General features: G+C 32.9%; 1 protein-coding gene across 2 annotated transcripts; it reads right to left on the reverse strand.

The window, feature by feature from the left end:
• Window positions 1-3,068: 3,068 nt before the first annotated feature.
• Window positions 3,069-10,434, reverse strand: LOC125875991 (ethanolamine-phosphate cytidylyltransferase-like). Of its 2 annotated transcripts, none has more exons than XM_049557081.1 (10): window positions 10,323-10,434; window positions 9,115-9,548; window positions 8,142-8,377; window positions 7,452-7,630; window positions 6,318-6,389; window positions 6,141-6,208; window positions 5,872-5,992; window positions 5,025-5,090; window positions 4,753-4,875; window positions 3,069-3,559 (listed from the first exon to the last, which is right to left on the reverse strand). In XM_049557081.1, the coding sequence occupies exons 2-10, from the start codon at window positions 9,465-9,467 to the stop codon at window positions 3,488-3,490; spliced, it is 1,290 nt and encodes a 429-aa protein (XP_049413038.1). In that variant the 5' UTR covers window positions 9,468-9,548; window positions 10,323-10,434; the 3' UTR covers window positions 3,069-3,487. The 2 variants fall into 2 exon arrangements, with proteins under 2 accessions (XP_049413038.1, XP_049413039.1); XM_049557082.1 differs by lacking the exon at window positions 10,323-10,434 and adding an exon at window positions 10,142-10,301.
• Between the last annotated feature and the right edge of the window lie 2,222 nt (window positions 10,435-12,656).

Below are 12,656 nucleotides of genomic sequence, written 5' to 3' on the forward strand. Positions count from 1 at the left end.
AAAGTTAGGTAATTTTGTCACGCCCCGAGCTTATAGCGTGCATGTGGCGGGCACTCGAGAACCATTTTTAGTCCCCAAGGAACCCTTGGTCAGACTGATTACTTAGCAGAAGGCTTACTCAAACGATAATAGGCTTAGAAACATAATTTAAAATATTCAAACTCAAAGCAAATACTCAACTCAAACTGTCTGTAAAAATACTCAATAATGTAGGTATAATAATTTGTAAAACGTCTCAAGGAAAAGTAAATATTGAGAGACTCATTAACCCTATCTATCTATGAAGCCTTTATAGTTCAACATGCATGGATGCCGGGACAAGATCCACGACACCCTAAAATGACTAAACTGAAAATAAAAGTTGAGTCCTCCGGAATGCAAGGAGGCTCACCAAAAGCTAACTAGAGTGCAAAGTGATCTCAACGAAACACCTATTGATGATCCTGAATACATGTATCTACATCATAAGAAGATACAGGTCGAATGACATCTATACATTGGATGTACGAGTATGTAATAAAATTGAATGAATAAATAACTAAATTGATAAGGTTGGAAGAATACTCACCTCAACTCAACTCATTACAAAGCAATAATAAGAGATGACATATTTAAAGCTTCATAAATAAAAGATGTTAACTCAAGGATGTATATAAAAAGACAATAAATTACTCATTACTCTTATTTGGAGATTCTCTAACTGACAACCATCACTTTGAGTTATGTGATGATACAACGTCTTTCCCACGCTGCCAAAACTGTCCTATAACTTGCCTAGGTAAAGAATACCTCACCTAAGTAGATCCACTAAAACTCTACTTGAAAGAAATAATGAGTCATCTAAAAAGTATGATTTTTTACCCATGTTGACTACATATGAATTACGAGGAATATGAGTTGTCTGAACTCATCTCCATATTGATGCTCAATACTACTCCCAATAAATATATACTCATTCTTAAATGCATAAAACATACTCTTTCTCTGTTTGAAATAGTTGCTCGAAATATCCTCTTAAAAGAGATAATTGCTCTGAAATAACTCTGAACTCATTACTCATTTAGAAATTAAAATTTCTTTTTTCTTAATCTAAAAATGATAAATTTAAAAATAATAGTTCCCTTAAACTTTACTCAAACTGTCTATTCAAACTTTCCTCAAAACCCCTCTTTTGGTTCTCAACTTAATATCTGACATGCTCTGAAATAACTCTGAATTCATTACTCATTTAGAAATCAAAATTTCTTTTTTGCTCAATCTAAAAATGACAAATTTAAAAATCAATAGTTCCCTTAAACTTTACTCAAACTGTCTCNGAATGGAGATTGGGTGAGAGCATCGAACACTGGGTGGAAAACCAAAAATAAATAAATGTTGAAATAAACACCGACTTGGCAACAACAAACTTACAGACGGTCAAATAAAACTACAAAGGGAATATAGAATTGATCTCTTAGGAAATAACATATACAAGGGAATGTAGGAAATGCAAAGAGGCCAGGACAAGATTCAATGGCTTGCACAAGGAGATTAGCTTTTCCACAGCATGCTAAAAGTTAGAAGGAATGCAAATAGGATCTTTACCATTGAAGATTCAACCGGCTAAAACACGTAGTGATATGACAGCATCACTACTGCTTTCGTAAGATTTTGTACTAATGTATTGGTAACATCTACAGCTAACAGAGATCATATATGCAGTGATGTAGTACAGTAGAGGACATTAGTGTTTGAAGAGCAAAGAATCATGCTGGAGGCTGGTTTTCACTGAGACAGAGGTGAAAGATGCCTAGGCTATTTCAGGTGACAAAGCCCCAAAACCGGATGTGTATGTTAGTGTTGAAACAAACTAAAAATATGGAACAAGACAGTGATTACTCTGGTTCCTAATACTGATCATGCTGAGGAAGTGGGAAATTACAGACCAATTGTCTATAAGGCAATCTCTACAGTATTATGCAATAGGCTCAAGCAAATACTATCAAACATCATCTTAGAAAGTCGAAGTGCTTTTGTTATATAACAGCAAGCAGTCTACAAAGAATTGGCTAATTAAGCTTAGACTTGAGGAACACATATCATCCAGTTGAATGGGAATTTGTGATGGGAATGTTACATGCTCTGAATTTTTCACCACAGTTCATAAAATGGACTATGAACTGTATCACAACAGCATACACTGGCAAATAATGGAGGCTTGTATTGGGACAACAAAGAGAAATGGATTGAGGAAGAGAGACTCAGTATCCCCCTTATTGCTTGTCATATGTATGGAGTACTTATGCTCAGGGGCCTCAAAAGCTTTTCTAATGCTTCAGGACTAACAACAAATGTATCCAAATAGAGCATGTTCTGTGCAAATATGGTGTATAGAGGATATCTATGAGCTGGCAAGGTACAAAAGAGTTACACTACCATTCAGGTATCTGGAGATATCTCTCTCCAAAAAAAAGTTGTCCAAGATGGACTGTGAAGTGTTGTTTGATAAACTAACAGCGAGAACTAGAAGCTAGGATTCAATGAACCTATCCTACGTAGGCAGGTTGCTACTGATAAATTCAGTGTTGCTGCACATTCATAGTTACTGGTCTTCCATGTTTCTATTGCACTAGACATGTGCTCACAGCAATATGTAGGAACTCCTTGTGGAGCAGTAAGGTTGTCACACTAGGTCCCCTCTAGTGGCATGGGATTTAATCTGTAGACCCAAAAGGGAAGCAGGGTTAGGTCTCCTGGATGCATCAAGTGAAATGAAATTTCTATAGCAAAATATGTTTGACATGTGCTATGCTTCATTTATTCAATCTGGATGGAATGTAATCAGAGAGTTTCTCAACCAAAACAAAGAATCAGTGAAGTTGTCCTGAGATAAATTGTTCAAAACAATGCATACAGGGCAAGCTTGCATCCCAGATTAGCTAAACAAGTTTAGTTTATACATTGATCAACAGTTAACACTAATTAATCATTAACTCATACGATAATGGGACAGAAAAAATGATCTATTGCTGCAAATTCTATTAATTTAACAGAATACATGGGCAAAATCATTTATAGATCCAATCACATCCCAGAAGGAATCCTTTATAAAGTTATAATCATCAAAATTTTATGACAAAGAATAACAGAATCAAGACCTAGTTTATGTACAGAGGCAGTCAAGTCAAACTGCTTGAAATTTTAAAAATGGTACTTAAATTAACTATTAATACAACAATCAATTTGTGATTCCCAAGATTAGGAAATTAGCTTAACCATCTTCGGCAACTCACCGAGGAGGAAGGTTACAGCCAAAAATAAATGAAAAATAGAACCAAAAACTTCTAGCTCTTCTGTCTAGGGTAGGGTATTTTCTTCTTATATCTTGTCCCCTTCTCTGTTCATACATCTTTCAAATACAAAAGTACAGGAAGAACTACCTCAGAAAGGGAGCAACTTCGCCTAGTACAAGTCAGCTACACGAGGGCCAGAACAATGAAAGTAAAACTTAATCACCAGACACATACTTCCTTTCCGCATAGTATTTTTTCTCGCTTGCTGCTTTCTTGGTATTTCTTTTCTGCATAAGTCAACAAGCCATCATTCATGAAAGTTGCTAAAAGAGCTTAGAGATGCTAAATTAAGAAGGGATTGGGTATCTAACATGATCAGTCATTCTTTTGTACAAGTTGGATCAATCGATCAATCAATTTTGATTTAATAGTTGAAGGAATTGAAAACAATTATAGCCATCTTGGTCCAATCAACCATTGCTAGCTTCTTTGTGAATAAGTTTCTCCCAAAACATATGGGAGAAACTTATGAAATTTATGGTAAGCTCCTTGAACTAATAGTATTGCTGATCTCCAATATTACATACCATCATAGTTGATCAACATTCAGGACTACATGAACCAGTAACTAAGAAGGGGACTTAAATGCATAGCTTTATCCATGGACGTATCTACTTCATGTATAAAAAATTACACTTTTGGCCATGTAGCCAAAAGTGAGATGCTTCCAGAGGTAATGGTATATCAGTAAGATTTCAAACGCCTCGCCTCAAAGAGGAAGGACTAAAAGCATAGCTCATAAAACAATTCCTGTAAACCTATGTTATTACGATGGCAATACATCTTCGTTTGGGGGTACACACAAGCTTAGAGACCCAAAATCCAAATTATGTCACTTTAAATGAGAAAGCTTAACCGCTGAAGAGAAATCTCGTCAGAGATAAGAACTTATAGTCATTTATCTGTCAATCAATGTGTTAGGGGTCGTTTGGTAGAGTATATAAAAATAATGCTCAATAGAGTGTATTAGTATGTGTATTAGTTATGCTTGCATTAGTTATGCATAGATTATTTCTAATGCATTGTTTGATTTGGTGTATCAAAAATAGTATGTATTATAAAGATATCCTTCACAATTATGATGTAAAAGATGTAAAAAGGCTTTTGAGGGGTAATTGGGTCTTTAATCATGCTAGTGCATGTATTAAATCCCTTTGAATTGCTAATACCTAGAAATCCATGGTCATTAGTTATACATAGCATGAAAAAGTACACCAAACAAGGTACTAGTTATACATAGAGCGAATGCATGCATTATTTTTGCTAATACACTCTATCAAACAACGTGTATGTATGAGAATGCGAACAGCAGCACCAAAGTCTCAAAATCCAAAATTGTAAGTAGCTGATCAGAAAACTAAACAACCTTAGAGAAATCCAAGAAAAACTAGGTAGCTAGAGAATGCTTAATGCAACATACCACATAAATCTCATGGTTAGCGATGATTCTTTGAGCAACTGAAGAAGTTGTAATATCTTTTGGGCTCTCAATTACTTGGAAGATTCCCATGCTTTTAGGAACTGCATATGGGTCCTGTCCCCCCTGTATCAGAGAATATATTTCATTTATAACATGTTTCTCCATCTTATATTGCCCATCAGTTTGGAAAACATCAAGCCGTTTTTTTTTCTAGTGGTCAATTAAAAACATAAAGTTGTAGCATGGAACAACCAAATAGTATATAGACTTACTTCCGTGGAAGAGTTGCTCTCAGAAACTGTTCCATGTACAACCAACGAAATGTTGAAAGTTGTTATCTAACCCATGCCAAACAAAAGGAGAGAAAATCAGCAACAAGAAAGACATACAATTTTCTTTTTCTATTACCATCTAGTTGAAACATAGGAATCTAGGGACAACACCAAAGTAACTAGTTAAAAACAGAACCCTGTGCACGAAGTGACAAACGCATTAACATCTGCTTTTATTTTATCTTTTTGCATCATGCAGCATCTTTCAGGAGTATTGTGTACAGCACTATATATAAGCTCAAATGACAGCATCACACTTCCAATCATAGAAAAATGGATAAGTGTCATGCCATTGTACCATGTTAGCCGTGGTATGGTCCTAGAGCAAGCATCAAATCAGTTCAAGATCATGGTGAAGCCGTGAAGGATTAACAGTATAATCATCAGTTAAAGGGCAAGAATAAGTCTGAACTCATTATGTGGTCTAGCGATTTGATATGACATTAGATACAAAAAAAAAAGCACACAACAAATAGGGATTTATCAGACACTAGCATGGATCCAATTGATCCATTTTTTAGACACCGGCCTTTTCTTTTCCTAACAATTGGGATAAAGCCCCAATAACATTACAGTTCATACGCTTCTGGGGAAAGCTTCTATTTTCCAAATATCCAAATAAAAACAAATGCTTCTTTTCTTCCTTTCTCATATTAACAAATGAACACACCTGGAACACCTCTAAAAAAAGATGTGGTGCTCTTTTCTGATTAGTAGTCCTATATTTATGAGACTATTAAGAGCAAAACTAAGGGAGACATGCAGATGTAGCTGTAAGTAAGCATACCATATCCTGAGTTACTTCCCAAGGGGCACCAATGATAACCTCATCAACATAACGGCATGCAAGTACACCAAGACTGCGCTCATACAGATTCATCAGTGGATACTGATGTCCACGAAGTTCACTACAAGAAATTAGAAGTAATTTTCATTAAATAGAGCTCACTGTATAAAATACGGAAATTTGGAAAACAAAAATTACGATTATATTTGAAAGCAGGCTCAATTAATGTGTGGTCTAAGAACATAGATCAAAACAGTAATACCATGTACCTGACTGTCTGGTCGGGATAAATACCAACTAAAAGAAAATCTCCATGCTGCCTTGCACTTCTAAGAATCTAAGAAAGGGAAAAAGTAACTTATGGGTAAAGTTATTTTGATGCAGGACAACCTGAAACTAGTGCCATGAAATAACAACATAAATAAACCTTTACAAAAAGTCCTTACCTCAACATGTCCAGCATGGAAAAGGTCAAAGGCACCATCAATATACACCACTCGAGAATTAGGCGCAGGCCCCTACGAATTGAAATAGTACACAAATATTTATGTTTGCCTCTCCAGGAAAAGAGAAGGTTACACTGAAATTATCAGAATAAAGGTGAACAAGATTTAGTCTGCTTCGACAACCATCATGATCATGGTTCTGTATGAAGTAAAAATTCTATCATCTTCCATCATTGTTTCAACTTCAGAAGGATACATTTACTTTAACAAAAGCGACTTTCAACCCATAAGAAATTGCATTCTCCCAAAAAAATATGAATCAGGTTTATAATAGAGTATCATAGTTCATATTAAGTTAACCAGTGTAGCTCGATATTCTTTAGTCATCAATAATCTCCTTATAGCCACACTTACACCTAACTTGATTCTACTAGATAACCACGTATACACTTGTGTGCTTGTAAACTTTGAATTTCATAAAAAGTGAAAAAAATAATAGTTGGGATTGGGAATAAGAAAAGATTATATTGATGGTGAAATGGGTCAAAGCAGAGCGAAATGAATTCTAAGGATTCATATAACTGACCGCAACTAGCTTTTGTTTGAGGCATAGCTCTTGTTGCTAATGGGATGTTAAAAAATACTTTAAGGAGATTTAGCATAAGACACACTCATTGAAGACTCTTCCTTAATAATTTATATTTACCTTCTTGTCAGGAGGTTGCACAGGTAATATGGGAAGTAATTGTGAGAGATGTCAAGTAGTGTTTCTCAAAACCATCTAGCTTGCTTTAATTATTAGAAGGAATTATCAGACTCGACCAGCCCAAAAGCAAGGTTTATATTTAAGTCAAAGTCATCACTATAATATTCTCCATTTGAAGCATCATCTGGAGAAGATACTTTGAAAAAGTTCCAACCATGGCAAAAGAAAGGGCAATGGTCTCTTCAGTTTAAACTACTTTAATTGCCATAAAGTATTCATTCAGAAATAAATTCTCCAAAGAAATTTTGTTATACAGTTGAATTATCCTTCAAAGTAATACTCAAAAGTTCACACTTGAACTCAACAAGAAAAAAACAAACATACTCAAGTCTAACATGAAGCTTCACAAAGAGTACAATTTATGGTACCTTGCCATTTGAAAATTGCACAATTCGTCTTGAAGTGGGCAAAAAATGAGATATCTGACCACCCTTAGCTTGTTTTTCAGCACCAAATTTATTTTTTATATCATCAGCTTCGCCAACGGGAGTTGAATTGGAGCAATCTTGAGGAGAATCTCCACTTTTAGAAGCAGAAAGAATCCTCCCTACAAAAATGTGATTCAAAACAAGCATCACCAAAACCAAATATTAATCTCATCGCTCTTAGCCAGTATGTGATTCATGGAAACAATGCTTCTTTTAGTTTTGGAAGACTTCAAAAAAGGTATGTTTGATCTATTTTCATCCACTAGTTTTTGGCAAATCAATTTGGGAGCAATTGATACTTTTAGGAAAATAAATAGTGCTACTGTGAACCATAAGAGGAGACTCGGGCAGAAAAAATAGATGTTCAAATGCCATCGAGGAGCATGCTTTGCTGACAACCAAAATATTGAAGGCAGAAGAAGAGCAGAAAAATTGGGAGATCAATTGCCTCTGTAAGTTTCTACCACATACATACTTTATATACACATGTAGATACATACATACATAAAGCACTTGTGGGAAAAGCAATTTAGGGAAAATTTCTGTTCTTTTGTACAACTCATTTGGTGAAGATGCTTTGCAACAGATCAAAACTTTCAGAACTCATGGAGAAAAGGAGAGATGCAGTACCTACAATGTCTGTGCTGGAGACACCCTCAGTTCGTTTAATTTGCTTGTACCGACCAGCTTTTTTGGCTAGGGCATAAGCATCAGTTCCATCTGGAAGTAGACAGGGATCATCACCGTGTATAATGTAGTCAATCTTATACTCATTGAATAGACGGTTCATGAAGTCTTCAGTAATTGCATAAGGAGCACTGGAAATCACTTCATCCACCCACTTCAAGCCACTAACAAGAGCAAGTCTGTAGAGGACCTCAAATTAGTGACATACAAAACTTCCAGTTAACTGAAAGAGTTAAAACGCACGAAAGTGTTTCCCCATAAGAAAATGAATGAAATAAATGGAACTACATACTTGATCATGTGCTTGAAGTTAATCTTTTATAATACAAGTACGTAAGTTTAATCTATTACACACAGCACGATCTCACACCAGATAAACTAACGTAAGGAAAATAATAACAGATAAATCAGCAAACAGGTAAACAGAAGCAAATACTGCAGGGAAAGATACATAAATTTAAATAACTCTCTACAATAGTCCCCTTTATGTCTCAAATAATCTTAACACCATTTTATTAGGCTCGTCATACTACAAAATCAAAAAGCAATTTCAAGAAATCATAGATAGACTTGTTCCTGCTAACAGACTGCCCTATTAGGATTTTCCAGTTACAACCCTCAAGCTCAGAGATGGAACTGGAAGAACACGATAACTCTAGTCAATACATATGTCAATGATTCCTAGCAACATCCTTCACAAATAACTCTGGATTTAAGAAAGTCCATATGTTAGGAACTGGAACCTTCATGAACCATATATAGGATAATATAAACACATTCCTACAGTAGGACTGAAAAGTAGAGCTCAGAGCATATCAATACTCTTTCCCTTTATCCTTGAGCAAGATATTTCACAGATGGGAAGTAAAAGTTAAAACATTTACAGGAGTTGAAACAAATGGCAATCTACTCATACCTTTCTTCCATGCACAAAACTGGAGGACCCTTAGTAGCTATGATTTCCTCATCACTGACAACCCCAACAACCAGTTCATCTCCCAAGGCTTTTGCTTGTCTCAAAGCATTTGCATGGCCATAGTGCATCAGGTCAAAACAACCATCCATATAAACACGAATACGCTTCTTCTCATGCTTCTTTTTATAAAAGATACTTAGATAAGGAAAAGGATAAAGTAGAGTAGGAACACTGATCCCACCAAAATAGCTCGTGGATAACCCAAGCAACGCTGCAGTCAGCATGATTCCACCAAAAAGGCGTGGATAGTAATACATCCCTTCCCAAACCCAATTGTTGCTTTCGAAATCCATTGATGATTGACCTCCTCCCTTCCTCCTACCCTCTCACACTCCTTGAGGGCCTCTTTATACTACAAAAGAGGAAGAGAGGCCCTGCAATTAAAAGCAACAAACAAAGAAGCCAAAAGGAAGTTAAGTGAATTATGGAGATCAATCGTTTCCCCAAACAAGATTCAACAATCCCCTTTCAACTCATACATAATGAATCAAATCTAATCATTTAAGCAATACAAAACCCCAATCATCCCCTTTAACCAGAAAAAACCAAAATCAAGCATAATTCAAGAATACGCACAGCCAAAAAGTGAATCACATGAACTGGGTATCCTCAAAACAATATTCTACAATCTTTCAGTTTGATTTGAGCTGAAAAAAGGCATAATCTTAAACCCATCACCTATGCAAACCAAATTAGACGAAAATTTTCAATAATTCCCACAAATTAGGCAACAAAATGACCAAAGATGCAAACTTTATTGTTACTACAAACTTAAAAATCAAGCAAAAAAATCAGAAAATAAGATCTGAATATGACATGAACATTCATTCATCAAAACTCCAATTCCAAACACAATGCAATATATTAAACTAAAAAAAAAATTAAAAAAATCCACAATAACAAGAACACCCCTTTAATCTAAAAAATGGGTAATGCAAAAAAAAAAAATTAAAAAAAATGAATGAACCTGAAGGAGGATGATGAAGTTGAGAATTTCGAGTAATAGTGAAACAATGAGAAGTGTGTATGATTTGTTACAGTATTTTACATTGAAATTAACGCCACATCCGAATCAGAATCCCAAAAAAACGAATTTAAAAATCAAAAAGAGAGAGAGAGAGAGTGTTTTTGGCAGATCGAATCTTAACCTTTCTTCCTCCTTTTTACCCTTTTCTTGTTTCTTCTTCCTTAATTGTTAAGGAGATTCACAAATATCATAATAGTAGTAATATGTTTGTTTTTTTCTTTTTTGCATTTATATATACTTACTTCTTCTAATAATAATAATAACAATGGGAACATTTATTTAAGTTCAGAAAAATAGATAATTACATACTATTTCAAAATTGAATTTCTTATTACTAAAATAGATGAAGTAGTGTGGGGACTTGAAATTATTTTGTTACTGTCCTATATTGAGTTTTAGGGGTGGACTTTTTTGGTGTTCGGTTTGGATTTTTCAAGTTTTGAATTTGGTAATTGATAATTAAAAGTAGATAGCAAATATCAATTTTTTAGAATTTTGGTGTCGTATTGAAGTCATAGCCGATTGTATTACAAAGTTAATATTATTTCTCCAATTATTTTATTTTTTATGTGGAGGCACGATATTATAGAAGATCAACAAGTAAGAAGATATTAAGAAAAACAAATTGATACAACTAAAAGATGTATAGCTATTTGGATTGTTTATGCTTATTCTTTAACTTTCTCTTTGAGTGTACAATTAGTAATGAATTTGTTGATATATATTCATTAATTAAATAATTTGGTATTCGAAAAATTTCAAACACCAAATGGTACTCATGTCTCATATCAAACTCAAACTCAAATACCATAATACTAAAATATACTTCAAAATACCATATCAAATACCGAATTATCGAATACCAAATTTCCAAAAAATTTAATTTAATCTGGTAATTCGATTTTTGATATTTTATGTTCAACCCTATTGAGTTTGACATAATTTTTAAGAAAGTCATCATAGATGTGGTGTATTGGAGGGTATATCTTTATTTTAACTAAAAAATTTGAGTTTGACATACTTTTTAAGAAAATTATCGTAGATGCGGTGTATTGGAGGGTATATCTTTATTTTAACTAAAAATTTTGGGTTTAAATTTGAGTATATATTATAATAATAATAATTAGAGGATTTGGATTGAATTTTGAGTATGAAAAAATTTTAATAAGAAATATCTTTATCAAATAGGAACCTATACAAAATAAATTCGGATGAATAAACTTCAATATAAATATCAAACAACAAATGAAAAATATAAAATAAACTCTTAAAGTAAGATTCTATTAAGGAATACTATTTTATTAAATTAACATTATCCATGATACCTTGAAATTTCAAACTTAATTATTATTTTATATAATTATTTAATACTAAAAAAAAGTATGAAGAGAAAGCAATAAAACTCACTTGAGTCACTAAAGAAAAATCTATTTTTAATTTAAGGATCAAGATAAATAAAATAAAATATTATTTAACAGAGTTTATTGCAATTTGTTTTGTTTTCTTAAAAATAGTAGAAGCTGTTTGCTATTAGAAAAAGGATAATAACTTTTATATATTATTATTTTCATCCGTTCGTTTTTATTTAATTATCTGTATTATAAAAAATAAAAAAAAATCACAGACAGAGGGAGTAGATTCCACGCTAGTTTGAAAGTTTTAATCTAGATATAAGTATTGTTGAGGTTATTTGTACAATAAGTTTAGTGTGTGTATAATTTCTAAATCTAATATAAAAGGATTAAGGTTAAAATTAAAAGAATTTTTTTATTTAAGTGTATTTATGGTTGAATTATACATGTATTTTATGTTATACACTGAATACTTATTTAAATCCAATGAATCAAATATTTATTGGAAAGGATATCTATTACGAAAATAATTTTGCTATTACTCAATAATCTCTCAATATTATAATCTACTGAGTTTGATGCGTTTGATTTTTAAAATAATATATTTTATCTAGTTAATTTCATTAACTAATAGACGAATAAGAATATATATAAATAAAAAATTTAAATTAAAAGTATTTAATTATAATATGAAAAATGAAATACTTAATTAAAAATGATTTAGTCAGATGTGTTTTTTTGATAAATTTAAGAAATTGGTATGATGAAACTCAATAATGAGTTCGTCATCTCCTGTCATGTAATACATAATAATTGATTTTCTTACAATTACACAAACTTAAGGTAGCGTGGGGTTGGGGGTGGGGGTGAGATAAACATTAAAAGAATCACATTGTTATATACTAAATAAGATTGTACCAATTTTTTTCAGTTTATACTATGAATATTATATTATATATTATACATATTAGAATAAAACATTTGGAATGACTAGATTGAAAAGAAAGTCTATTCCGACAACTATCTTCATCATTGTATTTTTTTTTAATAACAGATTTTTTGTGTGTGGTAGCAGTTTAATTCGAATTTGATTTTTATTTTAT

The sequence above is a fragment of the Solanum stenotomum genome, chromosome 9, assembly GCF_019186545.1.
Source record: "Solanum stenotomum isolate F172 chromosome 9, ASM1918654v1, whole genome shotgun sequence".
Classification (NCBI taxonomy): domain Eukaryota; kingdom Viridiplantae; phylum Streptophyta; class Magnoliopsida; order Solanales; family Solanaceae; genus Solanum; species Solanum stenotomum.

Coding starts and splice junctions, on each gene's coding strand:
- LOC125875991 (XM_049557081.1), bottom strand. CDS start 9,467: ATGGATTTCGAAAGCAACAATTGGGTTTGGGAAGGGATGTATTACTAT. Junction 4,876..5,024: donor AGAGCAACTCTTCCACGGAA/GTAAGTCTATAT, acceptor TCTCTGATACAG/GGGGGACAGGACCCATATGC. Junction 3,560..4,752: donor CTAACCATGAGATTTATGTG/GTATGTTGCATT, acceptor TGACTTATGCAG/AAAAGAAATACCAAGAAAGC.